This window comes from Vombatus ursinus, unplaced genomic scaffold, assembly GCF_900497805.2.
Source record: "Vombatus ursinus unplaced genomic scaffold, bare-nosed wombat genome assembly UNPS02010548.1, whole genome shotgun sequence".
NCBI classification, from domain to species: Eukaryota; Metazoa; Chordata; class Mammalia; order Diprotodontia; family Vombatidae; genus Vombatus; species Vombatus ursinus.
The window spans coordinates 8,633,382-8,658,836 of record NW_020950326.1 but is presented as its reverse complement, the minus strand read 5'-3'; the positions used below and the strand labels follow the sequence as shown (position 1 = coordinate 8,658,836).

The following is a 25,455-nucleotide window of genomic DNA, read 5'->3' as shown; positions in this document are numbered from 1 at the left end:
AGTAAAAATTTTGAATTAGACTAGCACTGACATTCTGGGCCCTTTAACGACTTGCACAAACTATATTTAAGGATGAATTAAAATTTGGAAGCATTTCTCTGATTGCAAAGTATAAGGAAGCATGTATTTCAAAAAGAAATAATTTGTCCCCAAAGGAAGGCATCTGATATGCAACCAAACAAAAAGAACTAGAAGGACTAATGCAGCCTTTCTGCTTTACCTGGGGTATGCTCATCTGGGGCTCTTTTCTGTAAATGAAAATTTGAGGCAGTTCTCAAGAATTCTTGGGAAACCAAAATTTTTAAGCTCGTAAGGAATTAAACATCTCTGTCATAATTTAAAACTTGAAAGAAGACTGATGGGATTCTTTAGCATTCCTTTGCAGATTTTATTGATGGAATGTTTTTGACCCAAGACACTAGACCAATGACATAGTCTGATGTATGTGCTGAAATGATCCTTTGTATTTAGTCTAGGTGCTTGTCATAGTGTTTGCATGTTAATATTATTATAGATGAATTGAGGCTATTGAAGCCAAAACTTTTTACAGTTAAAGAAATATTCTTTTTTTAGGCAGCAGCACATCATTGACCAGTTATGTTGTAACAACCTTACTATGTTGGATTGTTCCTTAATGTCAAAGGACAATATTGTGTGTTGTCTTTGACTCATTATGTGTACATTTTATAAATCTTGTATTAGTCACATCTTTCTTAATGTGGTTTTGGATGTTTAAATCCTGACTGTTTTATAAACGCTGACTTGTTTTTTGGTTGTTATAATAATCTTTCTCTCTGTCAGCTGCAAAAGAAGGAGCTGGTGCTGTTGATGAAGAGGACTTTATTAAAGCATTTGATGATGTACCAGTAGTACAGGTGAGTAGTGGTGCATAGTAAAAGTACATTTGTTCTTAGAACTCTTTAATTTCTTTCTTTCTTTCTTTCTTTCTTTTTTTTTTTTGACAATCTTAAAATTATTTTGGAGCCTTCTTTTCAAACGAACCATGCCCTATACCCTTTATAGAATCAAGTTATGACTATTAAGAATATTGCAAGAACAGACCCCCCCCCCAAAAAAATGAAGACCTTGTCATTCAAAATTAGAACAAGATGGAAAAGTGAAAGTGGGGCCTTCTTAGAGCAGTAAGATGTGCAGAAGGGAGTGCTTCTATACCAGAAGCAAGGATTTTTAGAAATACATATCACAAGAAGAGAAACCATATATAGAGAGAAATTTAAAATAAGAGCCTAATTTTTCAATAGGATTTGAGGAAAGAAGATTCTTAAACTCCAGGAAATATGTTAGTGTGTGTGTGCACAAACTTATGCACCTGTACTTTGAGGGATGTTGCAAATTAATTTGAAGTATTCTGAAAAGTTTTGGATTCCTGTTTAATAAACAGGCGGAAGCTTAATTAATAATTAATTGATAATTAAATAATATAAATTTAATTTTACTTAAGTTTAAATACATTTAATTAAGAATAAATTACTAATTAATAATTAGATAATTAATGATAATTAAGCTTAATCTATTTTGTATCTCATGCATTATAGTGAAGTCTACTGGAAAGATTTTGGGACTAAAATTCAGGAGTCTGAAATTCTTTCATTCTTTTGATTTTGTTTTATTGTTTCTTGATGTCTCAGGGGAATTGTTAGCTTTCACTTGCCCAATTCTAATTTTTAAGGAATTATTTTCTTCAGAGAGATTTTGTACCTCCTTTTCCATTTGGCCTATTCTGCTTTTTAAGGAGTTCTCTTCTTCAGTGAATTTTTGTGCCTCTTTTACCATTAAGACAATTCTGTTTTTTAAGGTGTTATTTTCTTCAGTATTTTTTGTGCCTCCAAACTGTCAATTCTCTTTTTGTAATTTTTTTACATCACTCATTTCTTTTCCCAGTTTTTCCTCTACCAGTTTCATCTATTTCTTTAACTCTTCCAGGAATTCTTGCTGGGCTTGGGTCTGTTTAGCATTTTCTTTGAGGTGTTGTTTATAGTTGTTTTCACATTGTTGTCTTCTTCTGAGTTTATGTCTTGGTCTTCCCTGCCATCGTAACTTTTTATGGTCAGGTTCTTTTTTTATTGTTTGTTCATTTTGCTAACCTATTAGTTGACTTTGAACCTTATGTTAAAGTTGAACTCTTCTCACCTGGGGGTGGGGAGGCATTGTCCCAAGCTTTAGGCATTTTCATGCTGCTGTTTTCAGAGCTAGGTCTTGGGGAGAAGGGGGTTCTACAAGTTTTTGTTGCTTCCAGGGTTGTGTGATCAGAGGAGAGGTGTGAGTTGCTGCTCTCCTGGTCTGTGTTCTGGTTTTTATCCAAGAAGGGTCCCAGGTCCCCTGCAGCCATAAGTGTTAGTGTACCTCTTTGCCTTGCAACTGACACCAGGGCTTCTGCTTCCTTGTGAGGCAGCTACCAACCTTTACCTCCACCTTGGAACTAGCATCCAGAACTGCATATGGGCAGTAAAATTACCAGTCTGTACCAGCCAGCAAAAGGTTCCCTGTAATCTCCTTCTAACCAGATGTCCAACTCCCCTGGGCTGGGAGCACCTGGAAGCTGCTGCTGTTAGAGAAAGGCCAGCTCCAGACAAGTCTACACCCCACCTCCTAATATCACTCCTCAAAAATCCTTACGTATTTCCTTGTTGCTTACTAAATTCATATTACTTAGCTTGGCATCAAAGATGCTAACTCACCACAATCTGGCACCATTCTACCTTTCTGAGATCATTTCATGCATGTTGCTTCCCTCCATGGAATCTGTCCTTCAGTCAAAGTAGACTATTTTTACTTGCCTGTACATGCCCAGGGCTCACCCAAGTTCATGCCATTGCTCATACTACTCACAATAAATAGAACAGTCCTTGTGCTCTTCTTTGCCTGTTGAGTTCCTATCTATCCTTGAAATTCTGTCTTAAATGCCACTTGTACCATGAAGCTTTTCAAGGTTGTTATCCCCAGCCCTACTGCTTATGTAATTATTAGCCTTTTCTCTATCCAGGCTTCAGGATAACACTTTGCACCTCTCTTAAACACTTATCCTTTATCTTTTTTTTTTTTAATTATTTGTGCATGTATCATACCTGTCTAGTAGATTATCAACTACCTGAATGCCTTATATAAACTTGGTTTCTTTCAGAGCATTAAGAGTTTAATAAATATTTATTGAATCAAGCTAAGTTTAAATTCCAGATCTTCCACTAGCTAATTGTGTGGCTTTGACTGTGAGTTACTTTCCCCATCAGTTGAATGAAGATATACCACTTCTGTCCACCTCTCCCAAAATAAGCTCTCATCTTCCAAACTTCTATACTGTCTATTGCCTGTGTTCCTCATTTGCAGTTTATGCTGCCTTGTTTTATTAAATATTTTTCCATTTGTAAACTCTTTTTTCCTCAAGTGGATTGTGAACTCCTTAAGGGCAAGTACTTTGTCTTATAAGTCCTTTGTCTACCTGTACTAGTTGATTGACCATGTAGTGTTATTATGAAAATAAAATGAAATTGAGACAGAAAAGTATCTTTGAAAAGTTGAGACATAAGTTAATATTGTTTATTTATAATAAGAGCACCCTTTGTTTCACAAGTTGCCCTGGCCAAAGAGTTCATCAATAAGTTGCCAGCTGACTGGTGCTGAACTTCCCTTCTAAACAACTGATAGATAATCAGGGCCCAGAATTCAATAACAAGAAGAGAGTGAGTTGGATTGCTTTTGAGAAGCTGCAGGATTTTTTAACAGTCCTTGGCTTCTCCCTGAAATATAAAGGTTTATCTTTCAAACTCCAACATTTTTTCTTATTGAATAACATGGTTTTGTTTTGTTTTTCTTTTTTACCAATTTACCTTTTTATGCTTCTCTTGAATCTTGTATTTAAAGATTTAAATTTTCTGTTCAGCTCTGGTTTTTTCATTAGGAAAGTTTGAAAAAAATGTGCTTAAATATCCATTTTTTTCCTTTGAAACATTATGCTCAATTTTGCTGGGTAGTTGATTCTTGGTTATGATCCAAGCACCTTTGCCTTTTAGAATATCATATTCCAAGCCCTGTGATCCTTTAAGGTAGGAGCTGCCAAGTCCTGTGTAATCCTGACTGTGGCTCCTTGATATTTGAATTGTTTCTTTCTGGCTGCTTATAGTATTTTCTCCTTGACCTAATAGTTCTGAAATTTGGCTATAATATTTCTTGGAGTTTTTATTTTGGCATCTTTTTCAGGAAGTGATCAGTGGATTCTTTCAATTACTATTTTAACCTCTCTAGGATATTAGAGCAGTTTTTCTTGATAATTTTTTGAAAGACACTGTCTTGGCTCTTTTTTTGATCATGGCTTTCAGGTAGTTCAATAATTATTAAATTATCTCTCCTGGATCTATTTTACAGGTCAATTGTTTTTCCAATGTGGTATTTTACATTTTCTTCTATTTTTTCATTCTTTTGAGTTTGTTTGACTGATTCTTGATGTCTCATAGATTCATTACCTTACACTTGCCCAATTCTGAGTTTTAAGGAATTGTTTCCTTCAGTTATCTTTTGCATTTCCTTTTCCATTTGACCAATTCTACTTTTTAAGGAGTTGTTTTCTTCTGTCAGTTTTTGTGCTTCCTTTTTCAAGCTGTTGACTCATGATTCTCATGTATAATACTAATTTCTTTTCCTAGTTTTTCTTCTACCTCTTTTATTTGATTTTTAAAATCCTTTTTAAGCTTTTCCAAGTGGACTTTTTTGGGCTTGAGACCAAATCAGAGCTCTTTGAGGTTTCACATGTAGGCATTTTGACATTGTTGTTCTATTCTGAGTTTGTGTTTTGATCTTTCTTCTCTGTAGTCATAGTAGCTTTCTATGGTCAGGGCTCTTTTGTTTTTTGCTGATTTTCCTGCCTATTTTGTGACTTTTAAAGTTGAGCTCTTCTCCTAGGGTGCAGGAGACACTGTCCCCAAGCTTCTTGCAATGGGGCTTGCAACTTGCCCACTGTGCTGTGGTGGGCCGGCCTAGTTGCATTTATTGTGCTGGGGGAATCCAGAGCTGGCAGTTTACCTACTGCACTGGGGCTGTCAGCCTGACAACTGACGTGCTGAATTGGGCCTTGGTTGTTGATCTGTGCTGTGGCTAAGAGCCTCTTGCTTGTTTGCCTGGATACCACCTGTGCTGGGCTGCACTCCCCTTTTACCCAAGTGTGATAGATTTTTCCTGAAGTCCTTCTAAGTTATCTTGGCTTGGAAAATTGTTTCACTATGTATTTTTGTAGGTTCTGCCTCTCCAGAATGCATTTAGAGGCCTGATTTAACATTGTTTCAAGGGAAATTGGGGAGACCTCAGGCAGCTTCCTGGCTTTTCTCTGTCATTGGCCCCAACATTTTTCCTAGTGATATATGGTTTTGAAGAATGAAATAGTACATTTTCCAAAGATTTGAAGTTCAGCATCACCACAATCTTTCAATAGAAAGATGTGTGGTGGGCATAAGTGTGTAGCACCACATTTCAAACAAGGAATCCTGCAGGATAAGTGGGGTAAAGTATATTATTGAAGAAATACATGATAAGAAAAGCTGGGCTGATAATGTGGCAAGATTGAGGATTAGCCATTAGAACCATTGTTCTTCATTGTATCTTTACAATGTCAAAAGAATTCCAGGAAGGCACTAGTATGTTGGGTGGTGACTTGTGGTGAACTTAGGGGAAAACTTGGCTAAGAGCCTCGTGGGCAATCATACATGGTTTGTTATCTGCATTATTGAAGAGAATATCCACACTTATGGGATCACAGATCCATAGAATGTTGGAGTAAACAAAAAACTCAACTCCTTATCATAAGCACTATGGAACATTTTTGACCAGAATTCTTTTTTCTGCTTATACAATGAGAAATTTGTTAAATTTTCAGTAGAGCTGTCCAGCAAGGATTGCGACAAGGTCAAAAAACTTAGCAAGCATATACATGCTGTTTAAAGACATCTATCACATCATTTTACCTCACATTGATCTCTTTTGCATGCGGATTTTTTTTTAAATGATAATTTTTTGTCATTCATGCCCATTGCATATTCTCAATTTGATACAATTGAAAAATAAGCTATGTCTAGTTATGTGAATTATCTTACAGATTGATTACACTTTTTTTATTTACAGATTTATTCCAGTCGAGATCTTGAAGAATCCATAAATAAAATTAGAGAAATCTTATCTGATGACAAACATGACTGGGAACAGAGAGTAACAGCTGTAAGCTTTTAACTTTGATATAATTGCTTTTTAATCATAGTCATTCATTAAACTTTGCCATTATTAAAAACAAACAGTAGCTAATGAAGGTTAATAGCATTTTCACTATAAATTAATGTTAAACTAGGAATGATGTTTCTGTTGTATATGTATTAATATTTCTTCTCTCTTATGCCTACCAACCCACATATAAATATACATACTACATTATGATGTTCAGTGAGTTTTTAAAGATTACTAGTTCTTTTTCATATCTGTTTTTGGTATCATCTTTTTTCTGTAACTTTAATGCAAATCAAGCCTTTTAATTTTTAGTAAGTACTTATTATGTGTCAGACACTGTATTTAGTGCTAGGCATCCAAAGAAAGGTTGAAAAAAGCCCCTACGCTCATGAAGCACACAGTCTAATGGATAAGACAACATGTAAATATGTAGGTACATACAAGATATTTATTCATATGTGATAGAAGTGTGAAAGGGGAAAGCATTAGCAGCTTGCTTGGGCAAGGGGGGGAGGCCTCCTCCAGAAAGTGATATTTAAACAGTATCTTGAAGAAACTCAAAGTTGGAGGTGAGGGGCAGAGCATTCCAGGCATGAGTGGCAGCCAGGATCAAGACAGACAGGAGATAGAAGGTCATGTCAAGGAATTCCAAGTAGGCCAATGTAGCTGAATCTTAGCATATATAGAAGGGAATAAGATATAGGAAGGCTGGAAAGGTAAGAATGGTCCTTGTTATGAAAAGCGTTATATGCCAGAATTTATATTTGATCCTTTGGATCATAGGGAGCCACTGGAGCTCCTTAAATAGGGGGAATTGACTTGTTCAGTTATATGCTTTAGAAAAATTTCTCTGCAATTCCAGGGATCCCCCTATCACACTTTGAGTACCACAGATTTAGAGCAGTATCAAAATAAAATGAGCTGTCTCTAAAAGTATTGAATTCCCTGGGCAAAGGATGTAATGGCCACTCATTGAGTATGCTGGAGATGGAGTTATTTTTTCAGTTAGACTACAGGGCCACTGAGGCAGCATCAAACCCTAAAACTCTTATGATTCTCTTATTCTATAAATTCCACTCTTCATTTCCAGTTCTGCCCTCTGAAGCCAAGCAAAACAGGTATAATTCATATTATGTAGAACAGTTCTTCAGATATTTGAAGACAGGTATCTCCATCCTAAGTCTTCCCTTTTTTAAGTTAAAAAAGCTTCAGTTTCTTTGGCCCTCACTGAACAAGAAGTAGGAACCAGTCTATTAGTGGATAAATTATACAGTTTATGGTTGTGAAGGCCCTCACCAGCCTGGTGACCAGTGGTGCACTGGAACTGGCTCAGAACCATTTTGCAAGAGCTGATTGTTAAATTTTAATGAACATTCACAATTTAGAAATCTGCAAACACTACAAATCAAGGCTTGATTTATTGTTTCATTGATTTTCTAGACTTAAGAAAGGGATGGAGAAAATGTTAATAATGCAGATTAAACTCCTACATGTTTTTCTGAAGAGGCAATTGTTCAACATTTACCAGCATACTCCTGCTGATTGCTCTTCTAGGTGATCTCCAGCTTGTCAACATCATTCTTTTTTTTAAATTATTTATTTATTTTAACATTCTTTTCTTTTGACTTCCAAATTCTCTCCCACCCATTGTGAAGGCAAGAAATGTCATTTCAATTAAACATGTTGTGAAATCATGCAAAACATATCTCCATATTGGGAAACGTATCTCCATGTTGGGGGGAAAAAAACAAGAAAAATAAAGTGAAAAAATTATGCTTAAGAAAAAATTAAAGAAAAATCCTTCTGGCAGTTGAGTGAAGGATGGATTGGTGTAGGATAAATTTTGAGGCAAGGAGACCAGTTAGAAGGCTAGTGTAGTAGTTCAGGTGAGAGATGATGGGAGCCCGAACTAGGTTATGGCTATGTGAGTGGAGAGAAGTTGATGGGGATATATGCAAGGGATGTTGTGAAAACAGAAACAACGTCATTTGGCAGCTAATGAGATGTATGGGGTGAGTAAGATGGAGGAATGAGGGATGACACTGCAGTTGCCCTCAACAATAATAAGGAAGTTTGGAAGAAGAGTGGGTATTTTGGGGGGAGTGGAGTTAACGAATTCTTTTTTGGACATGTTGAGTTTGAGTTGCCTTCAAGACATCTAATTGAGAGTGAGACCAGAGCTGCAGATTTATACATATACACATGTATGCACATATACAGTATGTATATACGTGTATGTAAGAAAGTGATATATGTTATACATAAACACATGTGTGCACATCTATAGTATGTCTGCATATGTATATTTATATGTATATGTTTAGCATTTAAAGCCCTTCACAATAGGTCCCTAACATATCTTTACAAACTGATTTCACACCACCACCACTACTACTACTACTACTACTACTGCTACTGCTGCTGCTGCTGCTGCTGCTGCTACTACTACTACTACTACTACTACTACACACACACACACACATCCTAGATGTACTTGTATACATCCTAGATATATATTCTTGATATTGCTATAGAGAGATCTAGATATTAACATATGTTTAATATATTTAGCATATATAGAATATTTATGATATGTGTATACTATATAGTTGAGGCAGCTAGGGGGCGCAGTAGATGGAGTGCCGGATCTGGAATCAGGCAGACTTGAGTTCAAATCCAGCCTCACACAAATCAGTCACATTTTTGAGGTATGAGACCCTGGGAAAGTCACTTAACTTCTATTTGCCTCAGTTTCCTCATCTGTAAAATGAGGATAATAATAGCACCTATCCGCCAGAGTTGTGAGGATAATAAGATAATACTTAAGAAAGTGCTCAGCACAGTGCCTGGCACATGGTAGGTGCTACATAAATATGCTATCCTTATTATTTAGGTATAGGAATTAACAGATAGATATAGATCTCTATTTCCATAACTATATCTATGTGGGCATTATTGCCAGAGGTGTTGATTAAACCTTATGATAGCTGATGAGATCAATCAAAGAAGACAGTATAGCATGACTAGAGAGGAGGACCTACAATAGGACTTAGCGGTCCCATGGTTAGGTGAAGAACCAGTAAAGGGGACTGAAAAGGAAGAATCAAACAAAGAAAAGGAGAACGAGCAGAAGGGGGAAGAGCAGTGCCATGACAACTTAGAGAAAATAGAGGATCCTGAAGGAGAAAATGAATGACAGTATCAAAGGCTGCAGGAAGGTCAGTGAGGATCAAGGTTGTGAAAAGGCTGTTAGATTTGTCCATGAAAAAGATAGTTCCAGTCAAATGACGAGGTAGAAGTCACATTGCTGAGGTTGTTAGGAGAAAGTGAGAGAAGAAGTGGAATTACCAATTGTAGATGACTTTGTCAGAGTTTAACCATGAAGGGGAGGAGAGATATAGGACAATAGCAGGGATGGTCAGATCAAGTGACAGTTTTTTAAGGATAAGGGAGACATGAGATAAGGGTTGTAGGCAGTCCAAGAATCCAGTAGACAGGGAGAGATTGAAAATAAGAAACAGAGTGGGAATGATAGTGGCAGTTGTGTCCTACAAAGGTGACATTTTGGTTTCTGATCATCCTCCCTTCTATATTATAGTAGAGAAAAGTAGATTAAGTAATTTAAAGAATTTATAAGTTGAACCAATTGAGTAACAAAGTAGGACCACTGGGAGCTCAGGATTGATGAAGGATTGTATTTTACTTGAGCAAGACTGTTCAAAGATGATTGATCACAAAAGTGTTATAATTGCTACCTGCTGTATTTGAAGTCAGCTTATCCTTTCAGTTAGAAAGCTGTAAGACAGTAGATATTTGTTTACTTTAAATCACTTAGTGCTTGTGGGAAAAAATAATTGAAACACCTAACTTGCCCCTAAATAATAATTCCAGTTATTTTACATGTTACATTGTAAAGCATAGAGCTGCTCTGAACTTTCTGGGGTAGTAGTAGACTCTGAAAGCCTGTGGAGTTCTAGCATCCTCTTGTTTCTAAACGTATTTAATATTTGGAACATTTAATAGCCATTAACATTTAACTATTTGAATTCTTATATTGATAGGTTGTTTTTTCAGCTTTTGTAGACTTTAAATCTACTTGACACCAATTTTTTTCATTGCTGAATATATTCAGTTTGGAGAAATATTTTATATCTATAATTCATCTGTCTTTTGTCAGCTGAAAAAAATTCGATCATTACTTTTGGCTGGAGCTGCTGAATATGATAATTTCTTTCAACATTTGCGTCTTTTGGATGGAGCATTTAAATTATCTGCTAAAGACCTTCGGTCTCAAGTTGTACGAGAAGCTTGTATCACTCTGGGGTAAGAAATGCGTTCTTCCAGATTCTTAAATATTTCACAAATTTATCTTGTAAGAGTATTCCATAGGATGTTATTTGTGGAATCTCAGAAGTAAGCCATAGCTTACACTTTAGTTACTCTCCAAGGCTCGTGTTAGTGACACGTTGTTATGAAGTATTTCCTAATCTAGTTGTATTTATGTAAGTAGTTACTTAAATGTTATTTCATGGAAAGAGCTAGACTCTGAAAGATTTATTTTAACTATGAAGGGATGTTTTACTTTAATTTAAAGATTATGACATGGAAATATCTCTTTCTTGCTTTGAAATTTGTTAATCTTAGGACTTAGAAAACTGATTAGTATTTTATTTCCTGGTCACATTTACTTTAAATCTTAGGACTAGCCTATTAAGATCAAGCATTTATTATATGATAGTCACTAGGCTAGGTGCTGGGATGTGGGGGGGGGAATGAAGCTGTCTATACCCTCAAGAAGCTAATATTTGTGCAAGAGATGAGAGAGGAGAGAACATATGTATTTGGGTTTTTTTTTAACATGTGTATTTGTAAGCATATATAAAATAATTATAAGGTTATTTTGGGGAATGGGGGTACTAGGAGCTGGGTGAATTAGACTCCATGAAGAAGATACTGTTTTAACTGAGTTTTGTGGGAAATAAGGAATACTAGGAGGGAGTGATAAGAAGAGAGTGCATTAAAGGCCTGGGGGGCATCCAACACAAAAGTGTGCAGGTGAGAGGTAGAACATCATGTGTGAACACTAGCAAGACTTACCTGCTTAGTTGGGAGAGGGTGGGAAGGGGTGTAATGTGTAAGAAGATTGAAAAGTAGTTTGGGGCCAGGTTAAGAAGGATTTTCAAGGCTAAGCAGGAGTTTGTGTTGATCTAAAAGCAATAATGAGCCAGTGGAGCTTATTGAATAGGGGGATGGGATGACCAGACCTGACCTTTGGAAATATCCATTCAACAGTCGTGTGGAGGATGTCTTAGAGATGCTGCAGTGGGGGGAGCAGTTAGAAGGTGGTTAATAATAGGGGGGAGTAGGGAAGAAGAGATGACAGTCTGAACTTAGCAGGCTGTTCTAGGAGTAGTGAAAAGTAGATGTGTTCTAGAGGTATTGTGGAGGCAAATATGACAAAATGTAGCGCAATTAGATGTCTGGAATTAGAGAGATGAAGGAGTTGAGAACATTTAAAGTTGTGAACCTAGAGAATAGAAGGATGGATCTGCTCTCAGCTGAAACAGGGAAGCTCAAAAGTGGTCAAGGATTACTGGAAATTACGATGAATTCTGTTTTGGACATGTTAGTTTGATATGCCAATGTGACATCCCGTTTCAGTTGTCCAGTAGGCAGTTAATGATAAGGGACTTGAGCTAAGAGACGGGAGCTGAATGTTTGGGTCTTGGAGTCATGTACATGAAGATCTAAATAAAAAGAATATATAGAACTCTTAAAAAGAATATATAGGAGCTGAGACAGAACCAGAGTTAGTAGGTGTGATATGGATGTTGAACGATCTAGGGAGACTGAGGAGCAGTCAGGTGGGAGGAGAATCAAGAAAAAGCAGAGACATGAAGACCCAGAGAGGAGAGAGTATCCAGGTGGTCAGTAGTGTCAGTTCTGCAGAGAGACTGAGAAATATGAGAGTTGAGAAAAGACCCTGAGGTTGAAAATGAGTTCATTGATACTTTTTGACACAGTAGTTTCAGTTCATTAATGAGGTTGAAGACCAGCTAGCAGAGGGCTGAGAGGTGAGAGGAAAAGAAATTGAGGCAAGAAGTATTAGCTTTGTTCTATGTATTTGGCTGAGAAAGGAAGAAGAGATATAGGATGATAACTGAAGGTGATTGGGTGTAGTGAATGTTTTTTAAGAAGGCACATGTTAGCAATAGGGACGGGACTAGTAGGAAAGGGGAGGTGGACATTAGAGAAATATTCTGTTGGAATAATAATATGATTTCTGGTAAGTAGTTGCCCCAGGATCTGAATTAGGTGATAAATTTGGATATTTGGTTTTGACAAAGTTCATAGATTGGGATTATTTATTGGAAGAAGAAAAACTCCTGAAAAACAACTAGATATATATAGTTCTTAATTTTTTTTTTTTTGGTATGTGGTGGTAGAGGTAATTTTAATAGCACTCCCCTTATTTATTGCAGAGTATTTTTAAAAGATGGCAAAAAATTAATTCTTAGACCATTCATTAGAACATCTGACTAAAAGGATTATTTTAGTAGTCTTAGAACACCCGTAAACAGCTTCGTAGCTGTTTAATGTAGTGCATCACATTCATAGTTAACCTGAAATTTCAACTATGGTACAAAAGAATAGTAATGAATTCGCTGATAGTTTAGAAAAGTATTCATTTAGAAATGAACATAATCTGTAATATTGAATCCATACTCTGTTAAAATTACTGATCTCTACGTTTTGTCAGAAGGGAATATAATAATGTCTTAAGTTGGCGTATAGCTATGGGATCCCTGTTCATGGATTGGTACTCACCATGCATTTTGTTTGTTTGTTTGTTTCTTCTCACTGTGGAACAAGCAGTGTAGAGCAGCAGAGGACCTGGAAATTGATTGAAGGGGAATGAGTAAAGGGGAATGTCATGAGACTACCGTCCACGAGGGGCTGATGTGGTTGTGGTCCTTCCTCTTAGAGTTGCCTCTAAACTGTGGCCACTTCAGTAAAGGCAGTGAGATAAGTGAGTTTTAGAGTCAGAGGACCCGAGTTCAATTCCTGCTTGTCACTGTGCTTATGTCACTTTAGTTGAGCCACTTATCTCCCTAGGCCTTAATTACCTTATCTACAGAACTAGGGCTTGAACTAGATGTCCCCTATAATCCCTGATCCGTGTGTCTTTACAGAGTAGCCTGTGTCTTAAACCTCACACACCCCTTTAGAGAGGTTTACTCTCCTTCAACCAGCTATAACCAGCATTCTCTAAATTTATGTATGGGAGTCAGGCCAAAAATGAGTGTGTATTTGTTTACATACTTACAGTCAGCCAGTGCTAGTCAAAACTGGTTGAATAATTTTGGGGCTGGACCTGGGATACTATTAGTATAGGAACTCCTGGTGAGCAGATTCCTTCTACCAATACAGATTGGATCTGTGACACACATACACACATTCATGTACTGACACACACATACACTTTTAGTTTATTTTTTTACCATCAATATAAGGAACTCTCAGTGTAAACTTCCTCCACATTGTAGTGGGCAGCTCATGCATAGCTTAGAGTGTTCAAGAGTTGCTGAGAAAGCAAGGTTAAATTAGGACTTAGCCTGGTCATCCAGTCAGGACTCACTGACTCCCAAGAATGCCTAGCCATCTCTCCACTACACTGTGTTCCCATTGTTTATTTTATTATTATGACTGCATATGACCTGCTAAGGTTTTAGCATTATAGGATCATAATAGGATACTATCCAGTAAAACAGGAACATACTTTAGAAAGCATCCACATGAACTCCCTAATTTCATAGAGGCCCAGACTTACATGTTAGAGTTGGGATTTCAACCCAGGTCTTCTAAGTCTGTATTTATTGCTTTTTTCCACCACACCTTACAACCTTTGTAGGGCAAAATTTTAGATTATAATACGAACCCAGTTTTATCTGTGTAGAGTGTCAGAGGAAGAAAACAACGGATCCTTGACTGTGGTGGGTAGGGGAAGGAAGATAAGAGGAAGGAAGTCTCATATACATATATTATTAAGCTAACAGGGGTAAGAAAACCCTGAATTGGCTGATGAAACCAAATATAAAATGCTTTGTTAATGTACATTAGTCTTAACTGGTCGTACTAAGTCTTTCTCCTTTGGAAACATTCTGATGTGCCAATCCTCTAGGTTCTCTTTGTTCCTTATCCTAAAACTTAAAGAATTGCTCTTAAGTGTTGATTTTCCCCATCATATTCTGTGACCTGCCTTTTTTTCCTGTCTCCCACAAAATGTTCATCTTATGGTTTGGGTGAGGATTTTATTCTTTCTTCGAAAATATTTGATGAAATCTGCTAATTTTTCAGTTTTCGGGAAGGATATTCAGTCTTTTATTTAGTGACAGACAGCGATAAAATTCACATAGCAACGTGTCACAAAATACTATTTGTAGAATAGCAATTCCTAATTTTTTTGATATACTGCATTATCTCAATAGTTTCCGACTTCTGTCAAAGAATGTCAGCTCATGCAGTTTTCAAATACAATATAACCTCCTTTAGGACAGGGGCTTCTTTTTTCTCTTTTTTTCTTTCTGTTTTCTTTCTTCCTTTGTATTCCCTGTAAGTAACATAATGCCTAGGACATTGTAGTTGTTTAATAAATGCTTGTTGAATTAATCAGTGAAAATAAAATTAATTTTTAATTATTCAAAAATAAATGTCATTCAACTGGGAGAATATGTTGAAAAATCAAGTAATAGACAATAAATATACCAGTGCTTAAAAGGTAAGTGGGTGATGGAATGGAAATAAATCATTTAAAAAAAATTATGTGCTGCGCATGACAAGGACGAGAAGTTTTTTTAGATGTAGAATGCTTTTGTTTTGTGACATGTTTCTTTCCCTCTTTAATTGTAATAGTTGCAACAAATACCAAACAAAAGGCACAGGTCTATTTCTCCCTCCTTCTTTTCCCCCTCCCTTCCTTTTTTTTTGAAGGCATCTGTCATCAGTCCTTGGAAACAAATTTGATCATGGAGCTGAAGCCATCATGCCAACCATCTTTAATTTAATCCCAAACAGTGCCAAAATCATGGCCACATCTGGTGTTGTAGCTGTTAGATTAATTATTCGAGTAAGTATGCTTAAATGTCATGTATGTTGTAAGGGCTCAGTCTATGTTTGTTGCTGATGGTAACAAAAATGAGGCATTCATGATACTGGTATTCCCATTTGGTGTGTAGTCTTCTGACTTGGTTTTTATAATAGCTTCCATTTTTAGAAAGAGACCTCTCTTGTCACCTTTGTCTATTTTGGGCTCCTACGCATAGGATCTTTACATATATTCTCTCACTTTATCCTTACAACAACCTTATGAGGTAGGTAGGTGCTAGTATGATCTCTGTTTTATAGATGAGGATGCTGTGAGAGGTAAAGGGACTTAGGATCACAGAGCCAGTACGTGACTGAGGCAGAATTGGAGCTCTGACTTTCTGGACTCCTAGAAGGGATGTTAGAGGTCATCTCTTTCAACTCCCTTGTTTATAGATGAGGAAACTAAGGCACCCAGGTGTTAAATGATTAGTCCAAGGTCATTCGAGTAATATGTTGCATAGCAGCAATTTGAAGGAGATGCCTCGACTGTAGATCCCATGATCTTTCCTCTGTGGTCTGCTACCACTTGTCATTGTTTTCTTCCATTGGCTGGTTCAGTTTAACCACAGTTGGCTTTGGGGCTTCATTTTCCTTTCTCGCTCCCCATGGAAAGTAGAAAGAATGGAATGCAGGAGAAAGCTTTCCTTTTCTTGGGTGTTAGAGTTGGATCTTAAAGTATACATAGTCCAGTGTTTCCCCCGCCCCTGAAGTCCCTTATAGGGTTCTTATGTTAACCCCAGTCCCATCAATTCTTCCTCACCTGATATGTCTTCTTCTCCCCCCGCCCCACAAACCTCCATTTAACTAGTTGATGACCTGAATGTACTTTAGTTTCAGTCTCCTTTTGTTATTATGACGTTTACTTTTAAAGCTTTTAAATATCATGAAAATGATCTTGCAAAAAGTAACCCAATTAGGCTAAGAGTTTTAAGCTTTCTAGAACCATCATAAGGACTTTATTTCCTTCTTTATCTATTTCACTGGAGAAGAGCAATAGTATAGTAATTCAGACTTGCAGATAATATTAAAAGACATGATTCTTTTTGTGATTTTAATAAAACAAACATGTTTAATATATTGGAAAACAGCAAATGTTCAGACAAACTAATGATGATGATATATTAGAAGGGCCTGACTCAGAGATGAGAAGGTGTTTAGATTCTATATCTTACTTTGATCAACTCTTTTCCATGCTCAGTTGAACAATATACACATTCAGGTGGCTGTAAAATTCCAACCTTAAAAGAACTCCTCAGTCTCTAAGCTTACTTTCTCTTTAGATTACTTTAAGGTTTGAATATTTTTATTTCAAAAGGGAAATAATTCATACCTTTGTTTAGAAAACCTTCCTTTCTACCTCCTATTCTCTTCTGTGTAGCCGTAAGCATAAGCATCTAGCAGTCGTAAACTTTGATTTAGTAATCCCATTATTGAGAATATACCTGAAGATTGTTTGTTTGTAAAACTACTTATTTAAAGGTAACATTTAATTGCATTACTTTTCATTGTGTATGATTACACATAGTAATAACAACATTCTTTTTTGTTGAAAAAACATGCCAAAATAACTTCAAATGTTCAGGAACTGGGGAGTTGCTAAATAAATGATTGAATTTAAATGTAGAGTATTGTAATTAAGATTAATTATACACAACTATATAAAAGGAAAAATGTATACAAACATGTAGGACTAAATGGACAAAGAAAGCTGAATTGGACATGCATCCAGTAAAATATTATTAAATGCACATTTTCATTTTGTCAAATATAAGTAGTTGTAAATATAAATTTTTTTGGTTTTTATTTATATTTAAAGATCATTATCTTTTTATATGGGGTGAAACAGTAAAAAGATGTAAATTCTGTACATAAACAGCTACCATAACTTAAACTTTAAGCACTATATTGAAACACTGCCATTTTAATAATAGCTTATGTTTATGTGGTCTGTAGGCACATCCAGGTGGTTCAGTAGATAAAATGCCAGACTTGGAGTTAGGAAGACTTTATTTCCAATCTTGTCTCAGATACTTCTTAGCTCTGTATGACCCTGGGCAAAGTAACTTAATCTTTCTTGGTCCAAGTTTCCCTATTTGCAAAATGAAAAAATAGCACCAGCTTTGCAGAGTTGTTGTAAGGATAAATTGAGGTAGTATGTAAAATGCTTTGTAAAACTTAAAACTGCGTTAAGTGTTAACAGTTGTTGTCTGGAAATCTGACAAAATAATTTCTTAAATCTTAACCTAAGGTTAGATTTTAAAAAAACAATTAGAACTGGTGTTCATGTGGCCATAAACAAATATCTACAGCAGACATTTTTAAAGTTCACAAAATACCTTACTTATACTATCTCTGTTCCTGAAAAATAACCTTATGAGGTATTCTTATTTCCATCTAACAGGTAAGGAAACCAATGCTTCTAGAAGTTATGTGACTTCCTGTGGTCAAACATCTAATAAATGTTGGCTGTGGGATTCAAATCTAGGCTTCTCATGCATTGAGGGCTCTTTTCACTCTCCCACATTACCACTTGCTTGACTACTACAGACTGTTTCAACACTACCATCTTCATGGAATCAAGTAATTTCTCAAGGAAGACTGAATATCAGAATTCTATGTGTAATAAGCTATCATCTTCAGACAGACTTTTCTAGGGAATATAATGAAAAGTGCTGGCTAGATAAGTATTATTTACTGTGTATTTTGGGATATCATATTTCCTAAACTCACACAAGCCTTTAGAATAGGAGTTCTTAACCTAAGCTCCATGAACTTGTTTTTGTAATATTTTGATATCTGTGCTTCAATATGGAGCAGCAGGTAGCCACAGTAGATAGAGTGCCAGGCATGGAGTCAAGAAGACTTATCTTCCTGAGTTCAAATCTGGCCTCAGGCACTTCCTGGCTGTGTGACCCTGGACAAGTCACTTAACCCTATTTGCCTCTTTTACAGAACAAATTCTTTTACTAAGAGGATTTGTTCTGTGAAATTTGGATTCAATCAGAGGACCACACCCAAGGACCTAGAAGGCCACATGTGGCCTCCAGGCAACAGGTTCCCCACCGTGGGCTTTACTATATTTCCATAGGAGTCCATAACTAACACACACACACACACACACACACACACACACAGAAAATTATTAAAGAAACCGTGCTTCAGAGCAGCCTACTTTGAGATCATGCTCGTTGCCTTCACCATAAGTTTAGGATTTCACTTAGCCCAAAGAATACATATCTATGTAACCCATGTGCTAGAAGACCTTATAGCATACTTTTTTATCTGCCCTTATTTATCTGGAATGGTGCCAGAAATTTTTTGTGCTTTTTACTTGTGTCTTCTCTATAACAGTGCCAGAAAAGGTAAGTTACACACTGTTTAAGAAGTGTTGTATGTAACTATTAAAGTTTCTTATTTAGTACTAAAACTACTTTAGCTAGAGTTTAAGTGACATGGGTGATATATGGGTTTGATTCTTGTGAAAACATCTTAAATGTTTTCTGTTGTATTTCATCTATTAAAATCTAACCTTATAAATGTACTGTTCTTATTTCAACTATTAAAATCTAACCTTATAAAATTATTTTATCTCATGTTATCTGTGTACACTTGTTATCTCATTATTTGTTTTCAGTATATAATTTGCCATGGTCTTTGGCTTTCTGAACAGAATAATGTATGACAAGTACACTAACCAAAAAAAAGGTTGGATGACTACTTATGTTTTCAAGTGCCCATATTTGTTCTCTCTTCTCCACAGCACACACACATCCCTAGGCTAATACCTGTTATAACTAGCAACTGTACATCCAAATCCGTCGCAGTTAGAAGGTGAGCACTATTGAGATTTTCTCTAAATTTTAGTTGGTGGAATTCAAAACAGGATAAAAATGCAAACTTTACAACTTTCAAAATGTATATAAAATGCATAGAAACAACTTAAATATGTTGGAATAAGTACTTTTCACTTAAAGTGATTTTTATAGAAATATTCTTGATGTATTCACACAACTTCTATTGCTGATTTGCCTGTGGGTATGTGGGGTATAGATGTGTGTCTGTTTGTCACTCTTCCTGTGTTCGTGTGTTTCTGTTTCCTAAGACAGCTTCCTAGCTTTCTGCTTCATAACTGTTGCTGAGATCCTAGCTTGGTTGAATATTCAGTTGCAGCTCACATTAGTTTTGCTTGAATTAAAATCTAAAATGTGTTAACTTTGATTTATATAGCTTCAACAGTCATGTTTCTCTTGTCTTCTATACATTTTGGCAACACATTTGCATTATGTTGTCTAGCAAGTATCAAACACAAAAAATTTCCTAGTTGGAAAATTAATGCTGTCATTTGTATGTATGCAGAAGTGTGTGTGTGTATGTGTATGTATACACACAATATTATGTCATAAACCTCCCTTCTGAGATCACTTTAAAAGGAAAAAATATAACTATATGCTGAAAATAAAGTCCTAACTATTGGTAATAATCTGGTTTTTGTACAAATCAAATAGGGAAGGGTCAGTGAAACCTAAATTTGAATCAATAAAGCATATATATTTATGTGTATCCTCTCACACAGAAATTCTTCAAATTATAATCTTTCTCTTTAAAAACAATTTTTAGGCGCTGTTTTGAATTTTTAGATTTGCTTTTGCAAGAATGGCAAACACATTCACTAGAAAGGTGAGCATCAGACTTGATATTTTTGACATTTATTGATATTTCCTGATAAACTTGTTATTTACATTGTGCTATGTAGTGATTAGGGGCAAAAATGGAGCTTTTATTAAATTTAACTGTTGTATTATTATTGTCAGTAGTAGTAACAAATACTATATCATAGTTTTATCAGTAGACAAGATTAAGTACTATAGAATCTGATCTCTTTACATAAGACTTATTGATTTTTCACCAGCAGTGTACTAGTAGACATTTAAAATATATTTAAAAGGCAAGGGAATATCAGAGCTATTAGAAAATTCTTTGCATTATTTAAAAACCTTAGAATAAAATAGTCAGAAAACCTTGATATGCATTTTGTTGTTGTTGTTTAGTCGTTTTCGGTTGTGTCTGACTCTTCAGGACCTCTTTTGCAGTTTTCTTGGCAAAGATGCTGGAATGTTTTCCCATTTCCTTTTCTAGCTCATTTTACAGATGAGGAAACTGAGGCAAACAGGGTTTGACTTGCCCAGGGTCACACACCTAGTAAGTGTCTAAGGCCAAATTTGAACTGAGATCTTCCTGACTCCAGACCTGGCATTCTATCTAGTGTACTTGTCCCACCTGATATGCATAGTTTGTGGGTTGTAACTGCAATAATTGTAGGTTTCAAGAAATGAAATTGGTGGTAACTGTAACTGTAAAGGAGCACCTTCTGAAGCAAGATAATCTCTGCTATTCTCTCTCTGTCTCATCTCTCTGTCTCTGTGTCTGACTCTTTCTGTCTCTCTCTGTCTTTGTCTCTGTCTCTCTCTACCTCTGTCTCTCATCTCTCTCTGTCTCTGCCTCTTTCTCTGTGTGTGTGTGTGTGTGTGTGTCTCCCTCTCTCCCTCTCTCTTTTCCCCCCCTGCCCGTCTCTCCCTCTCCCCTCCCTAGTCTAGAAGGCTACTTTTGTGTCCACTTTGAGCCTGAAGATCATTGTCAGTGTTAGCCTTGTGTCACTTGTTCCTCAGTCTTATGTTGTGGAACCCATGAAATGGATGAAGGCATAGATGGCATATTTGTCATATTTGGGGCTGACAGGATGCTGAGAGGAATAGCTGGTATTTTGGATAAGAGAATCTCAAGTCTGTAGCAGGGGGATGAAGCTAATAAAATGAAATTTAATAAGAGTTGATGATAAATTTCTAAATCTATTACACAGAACCAGAGTAATGACATCAACCAACTAGACCATATTTAGAAAAGCACAAATGGCCTTTAAAGTCCCTTCTGATTTTGAGTCCATTATTCTTTGATCCTATGGACTTTTGAGGCCCTTCCATCTATTCTAACTCTCATTTTTCGTTTAATGGGACACTCAAACATTTCAGTTGTAGTGGAGTTTTGTTAAAGTGTAGTATTCGATGACAAGTCTTATTTCCACTATTATTTATGAAATAGAGTAATTGCTCATCCTCTTTAAGGTACATTGGTAAGTGAAAAGTTCTCTGAATCTGGTGAAGGATAGGATGCTGGTAGGCAGATCCTTAGTGGAGTTCTTTGATATTTTTGCATGCTTTGTACTGGCGAGCAACTTGGGAAATGAAGTGGCTTATTTTTTTCCTTTTGAGAGATAGATTTGGCCAGGTGTTTGGGGTTCATTTGAACACATATATATTAAATTGTCTACTGTGTGCGAGGAAATGGGCTAGACTTTGGAATACAGATACAAATGAAGCAGTTTTTATCCTCAAAGCAACTGCGTTCTGCTAGGATGAGGGCAGTTGTTGCTTTTAATGGAAAAAAGCCTCTGAATGGCCTTAAGAAAACTTAAGCCTTCTCACCTTAGCAAAGAATTAGGCACTTTAATTTTATAGCTAGAGAGTGACTGTTACAGGAATTATCTCCTATTTTACTAGGTAATAATTTTGTTGGCTACCGAGCAACAAAACCCATTACTGTTGACTGTTGTTCAACTGCTAGGATGAGAAAAACTTTTCTTATACAGAGTGTTTTAGTGTGATAATATCTGCATATTATTAGAGAAGTTAGTGTTTTGTTTAAATCTATGGTTTTAAAATAGAGAATGGTTTATGCTTGGTAAATAATTCTTGGGTGCAAGGTGAGGCAGATATAGGTACATGCTTTGATTTGGTAAAACTGTACTTATTTGCAAAGATTTATTCGTTTGTGTTTTTTTTTTTTCAATTTGTTGGAATAATCTAGCCTGACTGTTTTCCTTTTTTGAATGCTTTGAAAAGAATTATACTTGACTTCTTTCTCAGCTAGCAGAGGTAACAAAAGAAATACCCATTTACAAAATGGCTATGTGATTTTTTTTAGATTCAAGTGAAAACATCCTTAAATGTAAATCGTATCTTGACTACTTAAAGCAGTGTCCTTTGTTATTAAGAGGATCACCCACAGTTGTGTTGATCTGAGACTACTTTAATCCCATCATTATTTCCAGAAGACATTACATTGACTACAGAAAAATGTAACCTTTGGTTTTCTGCTCCCATAGAACTGAGATTGGCCTGGAGAGCCAGCTACATAAAAGAAATTGGGCGAGGAGGGGGATTTAAAGTTTGAATGCCCTGAGGCTTGTTTTTCTTATTTCTCAAGATGCAAGCAATAGAAATATCTTTTAATTTGATATTAATGTTTTGAAATTGTTTCTCTGGGCTTACTTGCTCATAAAAATATCTCTTCATGTAAACAGACACATATCAGTATTAGCAGAAACAATAAAGAAAGGAATACATGATGCTGATTCTGAAGCAAGGATAGAAGCAAGAAAGTAAGTGTTTCCTGAATTACTTCCTACTAAAAAACTTTAGATCTTGGTTGTGTTAGTTTCTTTTGTCTAAGAGTTTATTCGATGTGGCTTTTCTCAAAGATCAAGCTATACATCTAATAGACAATTTCAGAAAATTTTATTGGTTGTATGCCATTGCTAATAGTTTAAGAAGTTTTAATGATACTATTATCAAATTTTCTTCAAAACCCAGCCCATAATATAAGCATATGTTTATGAGTAAAGTCTTTTCTTGTTCTAATTAGGTGTTAAAAAGCATCCAAGCTGAATTGTTGCTCAAATAACTTGGGAATGTTTCATAAAAGTACTCTGAGAATAAGTTTCTATTGGCATAATTTCTGAATCACTATTGAGGATTTTTAGTGCACATGAAACCATTATTATAATTATTTCCTAAGTCAAAATTTGGACTATTAGATTAAGTTTATATTTTAAAGAACAGTTTTGCACTATTGGTCTATTTCTGACTACTGACTCTCCACAACCTATCATCTCCCCTCAGCAATTGTTCCCTACCCCCATACCCCATCCCAAATAGATTTATAGGTCTTCATCATACCATAGAATGCTACCCAAAATACACAGTAACATTAAGTGAATAATTAATTTTTCATTTCATTTATAAAATTTGAGGAGGAAATCAGTTTAAAAATCGAACCACTTAATATCTTTTAATTCTTCTTAAATGTATAGCATCTCAATCAGCCTTAAATTCAATAAGGTAATTTATTTTAGCAAAGCACTATAGATACTTTTCACTTTCCAGACATATCTGGCATGGTGCTTTTTTGTTATTTTTTTTTTTAATCTCTAAAATCTCTTACAATATAGTTGTTTGCTTCTTGTCTGTGCCTAAATATGTTTACTTTTTGTTGTTTCCAGCATTAAACTAGCTATGTATGATTATAGGGTTGTTGTTGTTGTCATTATTTTTTAGGAGCATTGTATAAGTTTACATTGCTAGTACCTACCATGTAGGGAATGGATCAGAACATACTCTCAAGGGATGCAGGTTGTCTTGACCTTGTGGCACAGATGTATCATAATAAATACTATATTAGTTCTTCTGCATGCACCAAATTCCCCAGCAACTAAGGAGCCAGACACTCAAGGCTTATCTAGATAAAAAACGTACATGAACAGCAGAATAAGTTTTGTAAAGCACAGTGTAGAACAGTGTAAAACAAAAAGCACACAAGTCTCCAAACCGTTGTGGCAGTTCAGTCCTACTGTGCTGAGGTTTTACTCTAGGCCTTGTTTTCCTCGCACTTCACAGTCACTCTCTGGCAGCAGCAAAATTGTGTGTGAGGTGGTCCAGGGCTCAGCTTTAGTGACAACATTCTAATCCAGGGTTTGGGGGAATTGATTATATGTCTTTACTGAGACTTTTTGGATTTTATTTCCAGATGTTATTGGGGTTTCCACAGTCACTTCAGTAGAGAAGCAGAACATTTGTACCATACATTAGAGTCATCTTATCAGAAAGCTCTACAGTCACATCTAAAGAACTCAGACAGCATCGTGTCTTTGCCTCAGTCGGATCGTTCCTCTTCTAGTTCTCAAGAGAGCCTAAAGTAAGAGATCAAATTCCAGTTTTTTTGTTTCTTTGTTTTGTTTCATTATTCTTTTCAGTTTTTTATCTCGGAGGTGATTTTGTGTGTGTGTGTGTGTGTGTGTGTGTGTAGAAAACTTTTCTTTATGAAGGCACAAGTAGCTATAGGTTATCTTGGCTCTGAATAATTTAGTAAGCATTTATTGAGTACCTATTGTGTTCAGAAGCCCATTTTAGGAGCTAATTGAGGATACTAAGAAAGGCAAAAATGTCCTCAGTATTAAGGAGTTTACAGTAAAAGTTTGTTTATATAGCACATATCAAGAACAATTTTAAGCTAATATGTAAACAAGTTAATGATAAGTGTGGTGTAGATTGTATATACACAAAGGATACATGATTTCGGAGGAAGTTCAAAGAAGTATGTGATCCTGTGATTTATATAAATGTTAACATAGATCTTTCTTAATTGCCAGCCGTCCACTGTCTGCCAAAAGAAGCCCAACCGGAAGTTCCACATCTCGAGGTAAGAGGAATGTTAAGGGGTCCCCTGAACTTGCCTTTTTTTGAATTGCCATATTTTCCAAAAACATGGACCCAAAGTGTGCAGGAGGCCTGAATGTGTCAAAGACAAAGCCCCCCCCCCCCCCCCTCACTGATGTAATGTGTTGTTTGCATCCCGAGCTGGATCCTCTTTGTGTCCTTGGGAGTTAAGACAGGTACCTGTCAGTCTGCACTAGACTGAGAAATTGCTTGTGCAGCTGGGACCCTTGTAGATAAGTGGAGCAGCCTATGGTCATGGTCTGGCGCAGGCCTGTACAGCTTGTGGAAAAATGTAGAGGAAAACATCCTTTGTATGGAGAGGAAATCCTTTGGCGTGCCAAGCAGCCTTAAGTGCAGGCTACAAGTTGTGCAGGCCTGGTCTAGCAGTTCCCAAGAGAAAGGAATGTGGCTTTTGCCATTGCTTTGCTCCTCCCTTTTGGGAGGGGTTTTGTCCTTTTCCTGCCTTTACGGTACCTTTTCTCCTCCCATGCCACACCCCTTTAGGTGGAGATTCTGATGCCTTCTCTTGCCATTATAA

The 25,455-nt window shown here is 36.2% G+C and overlaps 1 protein-coding gene across 7 annotated transcripts in view; it reads left to right on the top strand.

The window, feature by feature from the left end:
• Nucleotides 1-25,455, top strand: part of CLASP1 (cytoplasmic linker associated protein 1) — a 349,545-nt gene that overhangs the window by 193,760 nt on the left and 130,330 nt on the right. For all 7 annotated transcript variants that reach the window (XM_027854750.1, XM_027854751.1, XM_027854749.1 and 4 more), the window contains exons 10-18: nt 802-875; nt 6,127-6,219; nt 10,400-10,545; nt 15,214-15,349; nt 19,130-19,200; nt 19,987-20,046; nt 22,727-22,804; nt 24,229-24,396; nt 24,851-24,900. In XM_027854750.1, the coding sequence (XP_027710551.1) occupies nt 802-875; nt 6,127-6,219; nt 10,400-10,545; nt 15,214-15,349; nt 19,130-19,200; nt 19,987-20,046; nt 22,727-22,804; nt 24,229-24,396; nt 24,851-24,900 (876 nt within the window). The remainder of the gene's footprint in view (nt 1-801; nt 876-6,126; nt 6,220-10,399; nt 10,546-15,213; nt 15,350-19,129; nt 19,201-19,986; nt 20,047-22,726; nt 22,805-24,228; nt 24,397-24,850; nt 24,901-25,455) is intronic.